Genomic DNA, 18,053 nt, shown 5'->3' with positions numbered 1-18,053 from the left:
AAACCCCATGGTTTAAGTGCAATGAGAAACCGCCTATTGTGAAATTTTTCTTGAATACCCAACAGTCAGAATTTCAATCTGAGAAATTATTTCATTGCTTAAGAAGATCTACGCATTGTGTTATGAGTAAAATATGACTGACTAATAACGAATGGCGTCTTGTGAACTTTTAACCTTAACAAATGATGTATTTACCTTGTCTCAGTTCCCTATTTCCCATGGGCACATACAACCTTTCGTAAATTAGGAACTACAACCAATGAGGCCAATTTGATGTGTGTTCAGTTTGCATGAACGTTTGATACGTTCTGTAATAAGTTGTAGCCTGAACGAGACTGAATTACACGTTTCCATCTCACTTTGAGCTGGGTTCAGTTCCTGTTTTACGTTCCGATACGGAAAAATAGGAACGAACAGTGCTGATGTCATCAACCAAGACGCCCCCAGTCCGTAATTATTACAAAAAACTGTTACCACACAATATACATAAGCTTATATAAAAGTATGTTGACCTTCAATCTATTTGCTACACCACTCAAACTCAACTCTGGACTTCCAAGACAGTTTCATCCATCAGGAACTTATTTTGATCTGGGACACCTGGTGGGTGAAATTCATAATGGGTTAAAAACGAGAAGAACAGAAAACCAGCATAAATAAAGCATCCTTGTAGGGTAAGAGTTGAACCCAGTGCTACACCAACACATTTTAGTAAGAATTTGAAATGAGAATATTACATAAAATATTAGATAGATAAATAAATAGAACATATTACATTTGTCTGGGGAAATACTGACAAATGTGGGTTTGGCACTTTATTCCGATTGATTATATATTCAGAGAAAGTACTAAACAAACACACCAAGTATGATTCAGGTTCAGTTGCATAGAGGAAAATGTCATCAAAATATAGAGACATTTAATTTAGAATGTCTTTAGTATTAAACGCATGTTTTCCTACATAAGATATTATGGCTTGAGTCAGAGGCTGAATGGCCAGAGCAAAAAGCATCTGTGAATTGGCATAACCCTCTCTCAACACTCTGATACCAACCAGATAAGCGGTATTGACAATATTTAAGAATTGCATAGTGGTGTCCTGGGTGAATGAATATCTGTTCGTTTTTTTTCTGTTCGTTTTTTTTCTCAAAGAAGTCTTTTAGCATTGTGCTTCGTCTGTCCACCTTCTTACTTTTAAATATGGATGGATCTCTCAAGAGACACTATTTGGCAGGGAGATCAGATTGGTCAAATTGAGGGATCAAAATCAAATTCATTTTTTTTTATAAAGCCATTTTTACATCAGCAGTTGTCACAAAGAGCTTTTACAAACCAGCCTAAAACCACAAGGAGCAAGTAACAACAGTGTTGATGAACAGTTGCTAGGAATAAGTTCTTAATAGGGGCTGAAACCTAGAGAGGAACCAGGTTCTGAGGGATGGCCAGTCCTATTTTGTCTGTGCCGGGTGATAATTTTAAGAGTTCAAATGAATAAGTAATTAATAAATGCATGTGGGCTGTATCCAGAGTCTATAAAACATAATTGAGGTCAGAAGCAAGTCCAGTTATTTTTAGTGAGTTTGTTACACATCCGGAGGATAGGGAGCAATATGTTCAACATTGGCTGACCAAGCACAGGAAGTAGCTATTTGGAGTAGTTTTGTTGGAATTGGTGGGTTTAGAACTCATTACTAATTTAGTGGACGTGTCGAGCAATACAGGATCAAACAATTTACGTGTTGATACTAGGTCAGGGAAGTTCTGTGAATTTCAGGGATGGCTTTTAATTTAAAATAGTTTAATATATGTGGTATGGTCCAAGTTTTCACCCTATAGGAGTGTATGTGTTGGTAATATTTTGGTAGTGTGTGCTTTATCTTCCTAAGATCTCAGCTTTGATAATGTATGCATTTTTAATTTCTCTTAGGTATTTGGGAGTAGGACCTGATAAGTATAATTTCTAAGCATGGCGCAGACAACTGTCCACTAATAAGGACAATAGGTTTAAGTTAAACAGAATGAAGTACATGGTGCAGGAAGCCTAAAACAGTGTCCTCATATGCAGACAGAGGGTCTCAGGAGGTTATGTTTGCTTGATTAAAATCTCCTGTGTCACTAAAAGCTAATTTCATGTAAAAGGATTCAAGCAGGTTGATAGTATTCTAAAGAATACATGACTCCAAATTATTCTGTTCAGAAGCATGATACTATACATAGACTATTTCTATATGAACGTTGTAGAACGTAAACCCTTACAAAACACAACAGACTTGTCTGGATATTGCTCCCGCCCCAACCAGAAAGAATGAGCCAGTGAGATGTCTAGCAATGGGGCAGCCCCACGACGGGGCGGGTGCAATAGGCAGATCAGAGTAGCCCCGTCCGGAACAAAACACAATGGGGGCGTCTTCGAGTTAACTGTCTTTGGCTACCCTAACTCATTGAGCTACCGACATTTTTTGCGGTATTATTTAAACATAACTGCTTAGTCGAAGTCAGCTACTATCAGTCATAAAAAAAAATTGTTGCAGGGAAAACTATTATGGATCACATTTGGCATCCTCCACTGTGACTGGGACGTCTGGTGCCAGCTAGCAAATAATCTAGATAGCTAGCTGGTCGTTTGCTAATACTAGCTATATCATTCTCTGGGTAGCTACTGTAGGTGGTGGGTATTTTTGTGATTATTGCTAAAAACTGTTTACCATTCGTGTTGCCTATTTTGTCATATTCAGATTAAACCTTAACACAAGCATTTTTTTAAATGTATTTTCAAGCCACCTAGCAAACGTTGGCTAACATAAGTTCACAGAGCTAACATCGGATAGCCACTGTTAGGCGCTATTGGATTGGCCTTCTTTTGCATAGCTGATAGCTAGCTATTTGGTTATCATAAGTCGTTTGATAAATAACGCCAAATCGACTCCAATTGGATAATGAAAAACTGAGCGATTGAAGCAAGTACTGTTGTCTGATGTCGCGTTCATAACCACTTGAAACTCGAAACTCGGTAATTTCCGACTAAAGTATGGACAGCTGGGACCTCAGACAGCTCTGTCTTAAAACAGTTATAATTTGGAAGAGTTTCTGGAGGCTTTCTGATATAAGAATCACTGACGTCATGATTTGACCAAGTTCTTCTACGACTTTCGAGGTGCTTGAAAGCGCAATCGGATAAGGTCTTGAGATTTGAACCCGGGAGTGTATTAAAACCAGAAGTAATCCAAACTCAGCGTTAATTCCCTGCGTTTGTCTGAAATACATTACTTGATCTCGTGTTGTGTTTAGTGACCAGAGTCAAGACAACAATTTAATATCCGGAATATGACCTTTCTTAGGATGTGACCTAGGGATGTTATTTTTGACAGGCACAGGTCTAGTTATTTTAGTTGTTCACTGTGCTACAGTGTTTTTCACAACTGACAAATCTTGTGATTCAGATCTCAAATAATGTATTATATTCATAATTTCTACATTAACTAGTTTCTTAACTATGTTTATATATTTTCTTGTCTTTTTACCAGATTTTTTAACTTTGAGACACTCTGGTGAAGAACAGTACCATGGCTCCCAAGGACATCATGACAAACTCCCATGCTAAATCCATCCTCAATGCCATGAATGCACTTCGCAAAAGCAACACACTCTGCGACATCACTTTAAGAGTAGAGAATACTGACTTTCCAGCACACCGCATTGTCCTGGCAGCCTGTAGTGACTACTTCTGCGCCATGTTCACCAGTGAGGTAACAGTAAGCACAAGACTTTGAGAGAACTTCCACAAAAGGCCAATGATGACTGATCGTCAGCTTTCTAAATACTTTGGCAGGTGATTCTCTTTGTCAGGAAAGAGACAAGTCTGGCTGTCTGTGTGATTCCGATGTTTTCATAGATATTTTTATAGGCTGAAAGAAAACTGATATTGATTTCCTTTGGTAATATAGCATTTAGAGTCAGACTTCTAAAAAGAAAAGTTTCCTGGATGATCTTTTGGCCGTTCTTCTAATTTAAACTGACGGAAACCCTAAGTAAGTTAAATAACGTGTATGGGTCCCCCTGAGTTTTAATTTGAAAAACCTCTTAAGTGATCCTACAGCGACCTTTTATTTTTAACATGTATGTTTTTGGCAAGGAGTTTTAATTTCTTACACTCTAGTTTTGTCTCACAGCTATGCGACACCAACTGACAGTCCTGTGTCTGGCAAGAAAGACTACCAGCTGTAGTCGTTTAAGCTGATGTGTCTTTCTTTGCTGTTGTTTTTAAAGCTGTCAGAGAAAGGGAAATCCTTTGTAGACATACAGGGGTTGACTGCTTCCACCATGGAGATCCTACTTGACTTTGTTTACACTGAGACAGTCTTGGTCACAGTAGAGAATGTCCAGGAACTGCTTCCTGCTGCATGTCTACTGCAGCTCAAAGGTAAGATCTAAAAAAGAATGACAACCGTTGCACAAGGTGTTCTGTATGCACAACACTGTATCCACTGTATTTTTCTCTGTGGAATAGACATTGAATAAACCAAAAGGTTTTGGAAATACTTTCCCGTGTTTGCTGTCAAAAGAGGAACACAGTTTTGATTTTGTGGCTGGCATAAGTGGACAATGTAGAAGTAATTTTAATTTCCTGGTTGCTAAAAATCCACGCATTTCACTCGTTGAATTGAGAAATGGAAAAGCAGCTTTCTTCAGGATCAGTAAGACAAGCGTTCATGTCTCAAACGAGGAATGGTAGACAGGTTTGACCAGTTTGAAGTGACTGAATTGTGACTTTGAAAGCATCCCGGACAGAAACTATATTCATATCAAAACCAGGAAGCCAGGAGGCTAAAACTGGGTTGTAGTTGTATCTTCCATCAGGACAACAATCCAAAGTGTACCTTGAAATCAACACCAAAATGGTTCACTGACCATAGTATCAAGCCTTTACAAAGGCCATCACAGTCCCCTGACTTAAATCCCATTGAAAACCTGTTGGTGCACCCTTCCCATGTATTCTTCCACCTCAACAAATGTAGCAGACATCTCTGTTAAATTAATAGAATTGTGCACAAAATACTAAATGTATTCATGCCCAATAATTGTGGAAGGCATCTTCCACAATTAGGATTTATTTGACATTTTCATTCAAATGATTTTATTGAAAGGTTATATCATATGATATTTTGAGTGAAACGTGTGCATTTTCATTGTTTGCGTTCCACAGGAGTGAAAAGAGCATGTTGTGATTTTCTGGATTGTCAGCTTGATCCCACAAATTGCTTGGGCATCCGGGACTTTGCTGAGACCCACAATTGCCTTGACCTGATGCAGGCTGCTGAGCTTTTCTCCCAGAAGCACTTCCCTGAGGTGGTTCAACATGAGGAGTTTATGCTGCTCAGCCAGAGTGAGGTTGAAAAACTAGTTAAATGTGATGAAATCCAGGTAGGCAAAATAAGTACTTTTGCCATCATACCTGCTGTGATTGCAAAAGTAATGTTTTTCTTCTTGCACTGTACAAAAGTCATGAAATAGCATTTGTGAATACATGTTAATGGAGTTAAGTGTTTTTTATTACGTATGTGTAATAAGCAAAGTCCCTGTTCTTCTTTTGTAATTACAACTCATTTTCTGTGCTTCATTAATAAGTAACAATGTGTTAATACATTGTTGTTACTAGTGTAGTTATGGTGTTATTACTGGTACGAGAACAACAATTTATTGTTTTACCAAATTTAGTTAAATTGTAAATTTGAATAGAATGTACATATGCTGATCTCTTTGAATTTGCTTGAACATTTCCAGTACTGTACATATCTTGCCGCAGCAAAACATAATTGTGACCATGTCACTGTATTTATTCTTTATATATTTATTCAAATTATTTTGAATTTTTATTTTTGTAACGAGACTGTGTCACCTAGAACTGCAATATACCAGTAGACCATGAAATTGGGCTTCTGATGTAACTATCAGCCCTACTATCATGGCTGAAATGATGGATAATGGCACTTTATTCATATAATGCGCAATTTATTCTAGAAAACAGTTGAAATTCTAACATTTCTTAGTATCCTCATATGTATTTCCTTGGTTTGCAGTTGAACAAAACCAAACAATTTGAATGATTTACTAAAACGTAGCACTTAAACATAGATAAAGTTCAGTGAATTTTTGGGGTTGCTGTACTGCCTCTGCCTCTTGAATTTGAGAAAGTAGTACAATACCAAAGAATCTCTAAGCACAATTTCAAAACCAGTGTCAGAAAGCTGGGTCTTCGTCAAAGTTAATGGGTCTTTCAGCAGAACAATGATCACAAACACAATCTTGTGGATCTTATTATGGCTAAAAGATGCACGTGATTCCAGTTATATTGGCCAAAGGAACTGCAAGAAAATACTGGTTGTCAGAAATGTTGTCAATTACCTTTTATCAGTGCCAGGTTCTGAATCAAAAACAATGGTTCTGATATATTAATAGTGAAATATAGAATTGTGGAGTCCAAATATTTCTGATAATTTCACCATATTTTAGAAACCATGTGACCTGTAAACCATTAGAACTGTCCTGTCAGTCTACTCTGGTATTAGTGTAATTATTGTAGGAATGTTTAAGGTTGGTGTCAGTTTGTGTGGTTGTGAGTACATGTTGTCTTTGCATACAGGTGGACTCAGAGGAGCCTGTATTTGAGGCAGTGTTGAATTGGGTTAAACACAACAGGAAAGAGAGGGAGCCATATTTATCGGAGATGCTGGAGCATGTAAGGATGCCTTTGCTCACTCCGCGCTATATCACAGACGTCATTGACTCAGAGGTGAGGCAGCTAGACCACGCATTGCCACTGTCACATGGTGTACATAGTTTTCTTGCTTTTTGCCTTGCTCATAATAGTTTTTCTTTGTAAAACACAGACCTTCTCAGACATGAAGTAAGCCTAGTGATGAGCTGAAATCCTCTTTCAATTTAGTGTTGAGCAGAGGAAATGTTTTCCAGACACGAGTTAAGCACTAGTCCTGTGGTAAAACCTTTCAATTTAGTATTGAGAAGAGGAAATATTTCCCAGACATTAATTAGTGCCTATTTCCTACGTTAAAATCCTCTTTCAATTTAGTGCTGAGGAGAGGAACAAACCTTTATGGGCTGTATGTGTTTTTATCATGTTGGTAAAATACATGTGATGTGTTCCAGCCCCTCATTCGATGCAGTCTTTCCTGTCGAGACCTTGTGGATGAGGCCAAGAAGTTCCACCTTAGACCCGAGCTGAGGAGTGAGATGCAGGGACCACGCACCCAGGCCAGATTAGGTGGAGTACTGTCTTTTTTTGGTGGGGATTTTTTCCCCCTTGTTAACAGGGATACATGACTTGATAGCCCTTTTTCTTGATCTACCGTTTCTCTTTCAAGGTGCTAAGGAGATCCTGTTGGTGATTGGAGGATTTGGCAGTCAACAGTCCCCTATAGATATTGTTGAGAAATATGATCCTAAAACTCAGGAGTGGAGCTTTTTACCCGTAAGTAGTGAATGCTGTCTCAGTGTGTGGACAGTATACCGCAGCTAAAAGCTGTTCTTTGGCAGAACGCATAGTGGAGTGCCTGGACACAGCTCGAAGCTGTGGTATATTGGTAGTATATCACGAAACCCCTAAGATGCCTTATTGCTATTTTAAACCAGTTAAAAAAGCAATGAAATCCATAAAAAGTGATAAACCGGGTGCTATGAAGCCAGTCGGGATTCATAGCACCTGGTGTATAATCTCAGTTAGAGTTTGGGGTTTTGGCAATGAGGATGCATCCAGTTTGATGAAAGTTACGAGCTAGTTTTGTGTGCTGATGGTAACTAGCAGCAGTACAATGACGAGAGCTTTACTGTAGAATGCTACCTTTCTCAAGAGCTTTCATGCATTCCTCAAATGCTACTTATCAATTGCACAGACTTTAGGCGAGGTAGATCGAGGACCCTTTAACTTATCCAAAGCCTTCTTTCACAGAATATTGCTAGGAAAAGACGATATGTGGCTACCGTGTCTCTCAATGATCGAGTGTATGTGATCGGCGGCTATGATGGTCGATCGCGGCTTAGCTCAGTGGAGTGCTTGGACTACACGGCAGACGAGGATGGTGTCTGGTACACAGTTGCCACTATGAATGTACGGCGTGGCCTTGCCGGGGCGACAACACTCGGAGGTACTGGATCTTCTCTGATTGACAGCCCTCATTGTCATAGGGTTTACAAAAACAAATAGCACTGAAGTGAGTTTGACTGTCCTGAAGTGCTAAAAAACCCAGTGCTCTTTTTAAATGCAGACTGTCAAAAAGTTGCTTCCTTACATATGTTTTCCCACTTCTGATGACCCAGATATGATCTACGTCGCTGGAGGCTTTGACGGTAGCCGGCGACACACCAGCATGGAGCGATATGACCCGAATATTGACCAGTGGAGCATGCTTGGGGACATGCAGACAGCCAGGGAGGGGGCTGGCCTGGTGGTGGCTAGTGGACTCATCTACTGTCTCGGTGGGTGTTAGAGATGTTGGAGTTGGTTTGTTGTATACAGCCTCTTTTATTAGATTTTTATGTATCTATACAATTTCTTTCAGGTGGGTATGACGGATTGAATATCCTCAATTCGGTGGAACGGTATGACCCACACACAGGACACTGGACGAATGTTACCCCCATGGCCACCAAACGCTCAGGTTATTACTCCAAAGTGTTTCAGCAGAAGGGTACTGTGTGTGGATGATGTGCGGTGTGGCTGTGGTTAGTACGTCTGAAGGGCCTGTTGCTGTTACAGGGGCTGGCGTAGCCCTGCTCAACGACCACATTTATGTGGTGGGAGGCTTTGATGGAACCGCGCACCTCGACTCTGTGGAGGTTTATAACATTAGGACAGACTATTGGACCACGGTCGCCAGCATGACCACGCCCCGCTGCTACGTTGGAGCTACGGTCCTCCGGGGACGGCTCTATGCCATAGCTGGGTAAGCCTGGACAGCCCTTATCCGACTTTTGTGTTTATTGCTTTCGAGAGGAGAGAGGGATTGAATCCATTGAGAGGCAAAAACATTTTTCTAACCTAAACCCCAGTACTGTGAAACCATAACCATCAGTATAATTAGTGACAGCATACATTTTTGTAAATTAATAACATATATGTTTTTTGCTCATTTGTAACATGTAATGTACCTTAATGTAACATATCATACAAATATGACTGTCACACATTTACGCATAATATATTGGTCCCTGAAATACGTCTTTGAGCATAGAGAAGTTATTAAAGGAGAAATTGGTAAGTTGAGACCTCAAGCATTTACAATGGGTGTTGCAGAAATGGCGAATGTATGACCTTAGCAACTTACTAGATAACTAGCTAACTAAGCATTTTCGCTAATGTTACAAATTTTGGTCAGGTCGTTGATGATGAGGATGGGACAGGTTGATTGAATGAAGCAATGATGTGTTGTTCATCTTCCCCTGTGCCATTATTTCCTCTCCAGGTATGATGGCAACTCCCTTCTGAGCAGTATCGAGTGTTATGACCCTGTAGTTGATAGCTGGGAGGTGGTTACCTCCATGGCCACACAGCGCTGCGATGCAGGAGTGTGTGTCCTTCGAGAGAAGTGAAATTTACCTCAAAGGCCAGGTGAAGCTGAAGAGGAGGGCAGGCAGCTAGTCCGCAACCTAAATCTGATATTAATGTGCCAATACCATGGAGCAACAGTGGATTCATTCACTTGAGGACTAGTATGCTATTTGTGCATGTCATACTTAAGTCTCTTGATTCATTGATGTCTTTATTAGACTTTCTCATTTGAGCTTCATTACGTCTGGTGGATAACCCCTTTATATTTGAAACAGGGATTGTAAGACAGATTTGTTTCATCGACAGTAGTGGCTGCCAAGAAGACATCCATCCCAGTGCATTCGATCGCATGACACTCTTAGTGGTACCTGTTGCCGTGGTTACCTGTGACATACATTTTTGACTCGTCTTTGAAAGTGCAATATATTTCTCTACTTCTGTTACAACCAATGGAGTAGAAGAAACACAAGACTCCAGTCTGCTGCTGCTATATGCCTTATGCCGTTGTGGCCCCATTGACCTGAACATCCATGATGCCCCATTAGGGCTGTGGTGATTGTTGTTGTCATGAAGTATGATGATTATTTAGCGTTTCCCAGGTTTTCAATCAGTCATACTAAACCCTTTGTAGATTTTGTAATCGTTTCTGTATAAAGTGCTTTTAGAAAGAAACCAACTGACACCGTCATTATTTTCAGTGAACATGAAACTCATTTTGAAATGTTTTTGGGGGTTAAGCGCACCATAGGTTTGTTTGAATTCTGGAATGCACGAATCTTCTGGTGTTTCGTCATCTCGTCAGTCTTTCTCTCCCCTGCAACAGTCTCTGCATAAGTAGCGTAATACATACCAGGATACTTTCCTACTAACCAGTCCTCTGCAGCACTTGATTCATTTTCAATTCAGTCCTAAAAGTATGTTACACAACTGTCAATTGTGTAACATACTTCTCATCAAGAACCAGTTAGTTGACAATTATTTTGCCATGCATTACACTGCCTAATGGCTGTTTACCTTCTGGAATTTACAGTAGCTACTATTAGCAAAGCTCTGTGAATGGCTTCCAATCAAGATTGTTGCATTTGCTAGGTACAGTAGTTTTGAGCAACAATATTCAACCAACTCTGTTTGGAATTCGGACAGATTTCCAGTTATTTCATTTAGAAAATGCTCCGCTATTAAAATGTTTTCTTTTAAATTCCCCTACAATGTGTATGCCACCATCTTGAGACAGGTGAGTATCAGTGTAGTCTGCGTCCGTTTTGTGTGGACACCCACCTGTTTCAATGAGCGGATGGATATTTCATGGAAACAAACATCGTCGGAAAAACAATGGAGGAACTGCAACTGGACATTGACATCTATAAGACACCTTATTATCAAATTGCAAACAAAAATAGTATTGCATATTCTGGGTTAGTTTAACCTTTACTTGTTTGGCTTTAAAAAATTAAAAACAGACCCCTCTATTGAACCACTCACATATATGCTAATAAACTACCTAGAATTCCAGCATAGTGGTCTGATCTGCAAAGGTTTTGTAAGCTATGAAGACTTGACTTCATCCAGGCAAATAAAAACAATTCTGACCATTCTTTTGTTGCTACTTGGAAAGTGAATAAATATTTGTTATTTATACTTTTTACTGTATATTTCACTTACTGCCATAATTAAGGATGGCTTCAAATACTGGTCAGAAGTAGGAAGTCTGACAAGCTGTGCACACAAAGTAAAACAGATTAACTATACATCATTTTGAGAAAATTGGGTGCAATTGATGAGATTTTTCAGTTAGAAATATATTTTTATTGAACAAACCCACGTACAGGTGGTATTTAAAATTCTCAATGTGTATTTTTTCCTTAAAAATAAATGCATTATGCTTTATTAGTAATTGTTATCAGGTGGTATTGATAAAAATCTGAAATGCGGTACAGCATTATGAACAGATGGACTACATCAGTAGCAGACAAAAGTTCACCCCTGCCTTCTGAGGTGATATCGGAACATATGTAATTTATCAGAATTTTTTTTAATCATAATAACGTTCGAAATTCTGGTATGATGACATCCCTTGTTTGAAACAAGGTTTGGGAGTGAAAAGCAGTGGCAAAAGTCTAAAAGAATTAAGTTAAGAAGCCATGCTACATGCTCAAAAGCTTGTTCTGGTTCTAGAGGTATTAGAGCAAGGTTCATACCAAGTAACATTGAAGAGTACATCATAATAAAAAGAAGCCTAAGTAAAAAGAAAAAAAGTTACAGTCTGGTAGGAAGAGGGTCTGGTCTATGTGGACTAGTTTACCCTAATGTTCCAGTCTCTGAGAAAGTTAATAGGTTGTGATCTGAGAGGTTTGGTGGTTTAGACACTGTTTTCAAAGAGGTAAGTTTTGCCCTCCTGTCATTTGTAGTTAGGGAATTTTGTATAGCATGTTCCAATAGAAATATGATAAGGAGCTTGATGAGCATTGTCCCCCAACCCCTCCCAGGAGTGTGCATTCAGTTAAGAGAATGTTCATTAAAAAGTACACCACAGCAGGCAGATCACTCTAATTATTTCAGTTGAAGAGACAACCTAGAGTGCTGGAGAGGGGACAGACCTAACAGTCTGATGCAGTCCGTTGAAGTGCTATTCTGGATCATGAATTGATTTAAAGATTTTCCACTGGACATCTCATGAAGCCGGTTAGGGAAGAGAAGTGTTGGATGTAGCTCCAGCTCGTAGGATGTGGCCATCTGCTACCGATATTTGGCATGCTCTCCAGATAGCTCAAGGGGGTAGTCCTCAATGACACGGATGACGTGACCAGGGAATGCCACAGAACCATGTAACGTACAGCCCTGGAGAACCAGTTCTTGTGTTTGTAGTCTGAGAATAATGTGATAGGAAAAAATTTGCAGGGAGTACACTTGCCATTTAAATCAATGTAAAATGTACACTACCGTTTTAAAGTTTGGGGTCACTTAGAAATGTCCTAGTTTTCTAAAGAAAATAAAAGTTTTTGTCCATTGAACAAATTGATCAGAAATACAGTGTAGAAATTGTTAATTTTGCAAATGATCAATGTAGCTGGAAACGGCTGATTTGTAATGGAATATCAACAAAGGCATACAGAGGCCCATTATCAGCAAAAATCACAGGCACACGCACCCTGACTGTCCCGTACATCACCCTATTGAATCTGGTCACCCAAAAACAAATGTGTGGCCCTCCGTTTAATAAAAAATTAAAAACAGATGTGGCCATCGAGCCAAAGTTTGCCCTCCTCTGATCTAGAGCATCAGCAATTGTGGGTTCGATTACAGGCTCAAAATGTCCAGAAACCAAACAAAAAATTCTGAAACTTATCAGTCTATTCCAATGCGAGAAATTGCCAAGACACTTAAAATCTTGTACAGATATATTCCCTTCACAGAACAGCACAAATTGGCTTTAACCAAAATAAGAGAAAGAGGAGTGGGAGGGCCCAGTGCAAGAGGACAAATACATTAGAGTTTCTAGTTTGAGAAACAGATCAACTGGCAGCTTCATTAAATAGTAACCGAAAAAACAACAGTCTCAACGTCTTTGCATTCTTGGTTGCATTCTCAGTGACCTGGCTCCCAGCGGGTTGACCCTCCAACATGCAGAATAACGGTCTTATTGGAAGGTTAGGGATGCGTTTCCTAAGGGAATTGATAATTTCACAATTCTTGATAACGGCTTACAGTAAGGCAATGCCCTGGTTCAGTTCCATAGGGCTACACTAAAAATGCACAACAGCGTCATATAAATAATAAGTGATGTTCACAAAAAAATATTTAGAGTTAGAAATGTGTTTTTGTTTTTTTTTGATAATCGTGCACGTCACTACAAGCAGGTATCCAATGAAGATTCTCCTCGAGTTCTTAGGTATTTCAGTGTGGTGGAGGGCGGTGTGCTTAAAGTACGGCACAGACCCGGACTATAAAACACCCCTTGCATGCGACTGGTGCCTGACGTTGCTGTGTTGGCGAAGATACGTAACTCGTCTTAGTCAACGGAGCTGGAGAGAACTTTTTGCGCCCTTTTGCTGAGAATTACTTTCCCAAAACTTTTTTACGTGTCTTTAATTATCTGCATTTTTGGACGAGGGTGAAATGGTATGTGTAGCCTACAAACTTTTAACATAGTTTAGCTAAATGCGAGAAGTACATTAAGTAACATTGTTTATGTTATTTTTAATATTTTGCACACTTATGGACAAAGATAGTGTTCATCTAGACTGTTGATCTTCATTAACTCGACGATTTGAGCGCTGTTGAAAAAAATTTGTTTTGCCTAGCCTCGGCTGTGCTCCACCCGTATCCATGTATTCGTTAATACGGAAGTTCATTGGATACTTTATTATGTTCTTACAATAATATAGTTGTAATACAGCATGTGCGGAATGTATACCGTACGTTAAAGAGGGTTCCAAGAAACCAAACCTGGTGAGCGGATGGATAGATAAGTGGTTAGGTAGGTGGTTTTAGCTATACGTAGTTGGTTGGATCACATGCTTGACTTACTTTCACGAGGTTTTCAACCTTCAAATGTAAAAGTCTTTTTTTGAACAATATGCATACTTTTCCAATTTTAATGCAGGAGTCTTGGAAAGTAATAAAAAGGTATACAGTTACTTACTATTCTTTGTGTTCATTAAAGGAAATGTATGCTACATGGCCTATAGGCCTTTGCATGACTACCATTTGCTTTCGCAAGAATCAGCCATTCAAAAGTAAAGGAAGCATGCCAAACCCCTTTCGTGTGATCGTCATACAGATACGTTACTTCATGTTCCTGATATGGTCGTTTTTTTGTGACGGAGTGTGCCGTGTTACACGGAATTTCTGTGTTGCATTTCACGGATGTTACTTTAATTTAAAATGTCAGTTGATTACCACCTTGTGAGAACTAATAATTCCTTCCCATTGTGAATGGATTCAGTGGATCCAGAGCTAAGACTACAAATCTGGACTTGCTAAAATGTCTGTATGTTTTCTTGAAATGTATAGACAGATTGCGTGTAGTCCTGGCCTAAAATAACAGGAATCAAATCAGTCTTGACATGTCAGAGTGCTTGCTCTGAAAAAGCAACCAACAAAACAAACCTGATGCACAGTGGCTGTGAAATAAATTCCTCCTTCCCAGATTTGAGTTAATGAGCTTAAGGGTCTGCTGTATTGCTATACTTTTAGAATCACCTCTAATTACATGAACTATGTTTCAAATATATACAGTGATTGCTTTCCCAAGATTAGTCTGTAGGAGGTTTGCCCTTTTATATCGACTTTTAATTCAGCCCCTTTGAGTTATGATGGTGCTTACTGAGGTGTAACAACCAGCCAGGGGAGAAAGGATGGCACACAGGAATGTTGTTATTAATAAATCCTACATGTCAGGCTAGTTTAATTCCTTGTACATTTATTTGTTGACGTAATCAGATTTACAAGATCTGTTTGAGGTGGGCTTTGCTGTTGAAGTATTTTCCACTGCTTGAGGAACAGGTAGCAGTCAAACTGTAGTTATTTTTGCCCACAGAGAGAGTGCATCTCCATCCATGTGGGCCAGGCAGGCGTTCAGACGGGCAATGCATGCTGGGAACTCTTCTGCTTGGAACACGGTGTGCAACCTGACGGGGTATTCAACGAACAGGACCAGGGCCCTAATTCCCGAACTGATCCCTTCAACACCTTTTTCAACACCGGAAGTTCTGGCCGCCATGTTCCCAGAGCAATATTTGTGGACCTGGAGCCAACAGTGGTCGGTAAGCACTAATCCATAACCTTTTCTTTTTATTTTCCTCTTTTCTTCCACCCCTTTTCCATTTTTCGAGTGTGATTACACATGTGGTGTGAACACATCCGTGTCATGGGCCTGGCAGGAGTGCTAATTGGGAATGCATGCGGGCGGGGACCTGTGCTGGATGGAGCATGGTATCCAAGCGACAAGACCTTTGGTGGTGGCAATGATGACCCTTTTACACTTTCTTCAGTGAGCATGGCTCAGGAAAGCGTATGTGTTTGGGGACCTAGCCCGCTGTAATTGGTAAGTGGTGGTGTAGAATATTGATAAAATAGAAGAGGAGATGATTAAATAATGTTAAATGTAGATTTTTAGTGAAACACAACCTTTCACTAAAGTAAGTAATAGGAATGAATAAAGAATGACAGCCCAACACAATATAATGTTGTTCTAATGTGCAGACAAGTAGCTGCCTGTTTTTATATAGTAATATAATGTTACATAACATAGTGTGGCTGCTGAGGAGCAGTACAGTATGTCAGGTAAGTAGTGTGGCTTTAATTAAAACAAACTCTGTTGTAGCATTTTGACAAGTGTTCCTACTGTATATTATTATATCGATACTGGTATACTGATGTTATAATCTTTCATTTTATATTAAGTTGGGAATGGATGCAGGCACAGCTTCAAAGGCTTCACATCGTCTAAGCATAGAATTGGGAATGAATAGCAAATCAACAATTAATTGAGATCACTGTGTGATAATTTAGATTACATTTCCAGTTGATTATTTTGATGCTGTTTGGCCCCAGACGAGGTCAGGACAGGTATGTACCGGCAGCTCTACCATCCAGAGCAGCTCATCTCTGGAAAGGAAGATGCAGCCAACAACTACGCCCGTGGGCACTACACCGTGGGGAAGGAGATCATTGACGGGGTCCTGGAGCGTGTCCGGAAAATGGTAGGTATCTGAGACCTGATTCTGGTCTTAGCTCCTGCTTGGCTCGGGCACTATGCTGGTTGAGCGTGGCTCTTAAAACACCAGGGTTATGCATTTGATTCCCACTGGTGGCCAGGTTGAAAGAGTATGAAATGATATACAGTCAAGTACTCTGTCATTAGGGAGTAATAATTGGTCTAAGAGCCTGAGGCCATTACATTTTTTTTACCTCCCTATTTAATTCTTCTTCTCCTTAGACTGACCAGTGCACTGGGCTGCAAGGATTCCTCATCTTCCACAGCTTCGGAGGTGGCACTGGCTCTGGTTTCACCTCTCTGCTGATGGAGCGCCTGTCCGTTGACTATGGAAAGAAGTCCAAGCTTGAGTTTGCCATCTACCCAGCTCCCCAAGTGTCCACAGCTGTAGTAGAGCCCTATAATTCCATTCTGACCACTCACACCACCCTGGATCACTCTGACTGTGCTTTCATGGTGGACAATGAGGCTATCTACGACATCTGTCGCCGCAATTTAGATGTTGAACGGCCATCGTACACCAACCTCAACAGATTGATTGGTCAGATTGTCTCCTCCATCACTGCCTCCCTACGGTTTGATGGCGCTTTAAATGTGGACCTCACAGAGTTCCAGACCAATTTAGTCCCATTCCCTCGCATTCATTTTCCCCTGGTCACCTACGCACCCATCATCTCAGCTGAGAAAGCCTACCATGAGCAGCTGACTGTCTCTGAGATCACCACTGCCTGCTTCGAGCCAGCCAATCAAATGGTCAAGTGTGACCCTCGTCATGGCATGTACATGGCTTGCTGTATGCTTTATCGTGGAGATGTGGTACCCAAAGATGTGAATGCCGCGATTCAAAATATCAAGACCAAACGTTCTATCCAGTTTGTGGACTGGTGCCCCACTGGTTTCAAGGTAAGCAAGATGGATAAAATCCAATATGTAAATGAGTTTTTATATATATCTATATCTCTATCTCATTATTTATGAGTCTAAAGGGTCATTTGTTTCTTTTCCTTTCCCATCTAATCAGGTTGGGATCAATTATCAGCCACCGACAGCTGTACCTGGAGGTGATCTAGCCAAAGTCCAAAGAGCTGTGTGCATGCTGAGCAACACCACTGCCATTGCAGAAGCTTGGGCCCGTTTGGACCACAAGTTTGACCTCATGTATGCCAAACGTGCATTTGTGCACTGGTATGTAGGTGAGGGCATGGAGGAGGGAGAATTTTCTGAGGCTAGAGAAGACCTTGCTTGTCTTGAGAAGGATTATGAAGAGCTGGGAAGAACAAGCACAGAATCTGATGATGATGAAGTGGGCGAGGAATATTAATAACTGATTAATAATGTCCTATCTGTCTGTCAAAATATTTCATTTGCTTTTCTTTGTATTCTTTCTTGTATGAGTTCATTGTTGGGTGGCAGATAGCCTAGCAGCTAGACAGTTGGGCAAGTAACCAAAGGGTTGCTGGTTTGCATCCCTAAGCCAATAAGGTAAAAGGTATCTGTCCATGTGCTCTAGAGAAATGCACTTAATAGCTCCTGTAAGTTTTGGAACGCTTCTGTACATTTTCAATAAGAACATACTGCTAAATAAAATAAATGTAGCTGCCTACCTTGAACCAAAACATGTTATAAAAACTGAATGGACATCCAGTTGCACTTTTTCTTTATTAATGTCCTGTTTAATATGTCAATTCCAGGTTTTACAATTGTTTTCAGCTTCTGATTAAAACATGTCTGAGTACAATATTGTGCTAGACATTTTCTCTCAACATATTTCTT

At 40.0% G+C, this 18,053-nt stretch overlaps 2 protein-coding genes across 6 annotated transcripts; both read left to right on the top strand.

Annotated features, from left to right (window-relative positions):
* The first annotated feature begins 654 nt into the window (after positions 1-654).
* On the top strand, positions 655-11,154 carry LOC105022332 (kelch-like protein 12). 4 transcript variants are annotated; one of them, XM_020051602.3, is made up of 12 exons: positions 655-674; positions 3,525-3,746; positions 4,267-4,420; positions 5,204-5,421; positions 6,641-6,790; positions 7,165-7,279; positions 7,380-7,486; positions 7,964-8,159; positions 8,332-8,490; positions 8,574-8,672; positions 8,771-8,957; positions 9,477-11,154. In XM_020051602.3, exons 2-12 carry the CDS (start codon positions 3,564-3,566, stop codon positions 9,601-9,603), a joined length of 1,695 nt encoding a protein of 564 aa, XP_019907161.1. In that variant the 5' UTR covers positions 655-674; positions 3,525-3,563; the 3' UTR covers positions 9,604-11,154. The 4 variants fall into 4 exon arrangements, with proteins under 4 accessions (XP_019907161.1, XP_010888908.1, XP_010888909.1 ...); XM_010890606.4 differs by lacking the exon at positions 655-674 and adding an exon at positions 2,366-2,668; XM_010890607.5 differs by lacking the exon at positions 655-674 and adding an exon at positions 2,383-2,464.
* Positions 11,155-13,489: 2,335 nt separating this feature from the next.
* Positions 13,490-18,043, top strand: tuba5 (tubulin alpha 5). Of its 2 annotated transcripts, none has more exons than XM_010890609.3 (5): positions 13,490-13,681; positions 15,102-15,327; positions 16,118-16,266; positions 16,503-17,183; positions 17,302-18,043. In XM_010890609.3, exons 1-5 carry the CDS (start codon positions 13,679-13,681, stop codon positions 17,599-17,601), a joined length of 1,359 nt encoding a protein of 452 aa, XP_010888911.1. In that variant the 5' UTR covers positions 13,490-13,678; the 3' UTR covers positions 17,602-18,043. The 2 variants fall into 2 exon arrangements, with proteins under 2 accessions (XP_010888911.1, XP_019907162.1); XM_020051603.1 differs by lacking the exon at positions 13,490-13,681 and adding an exon at positions 15,445-15,608 and having other exon boundaries at positions 15,236-15,327.
* The last annotated feature ends 10 nt before the right edge of the window (positions 18,044-18,053 follow it).

Source organism: Esox lucius, chromosome 12, assembly GCF_011004845.1.
Source record: "Esox lucius isolate fEsoLuc1 chromosome 12, fEsoLuc1.pri, whole genome shotgun sequence".
In the NCBI taxonomy this organism is placed as follows: domain Eukaryota; kingdom Metazoa; phylum Chordata; class Actinopteri; order Esociformes; family Esocidae; genus Esox; species Esox lucius.
The sequence above is the reverse complement of the archived record's forward strand: the minus strand, read 5'-3'. Positions and strand labels throughout refer to the sequence as shown.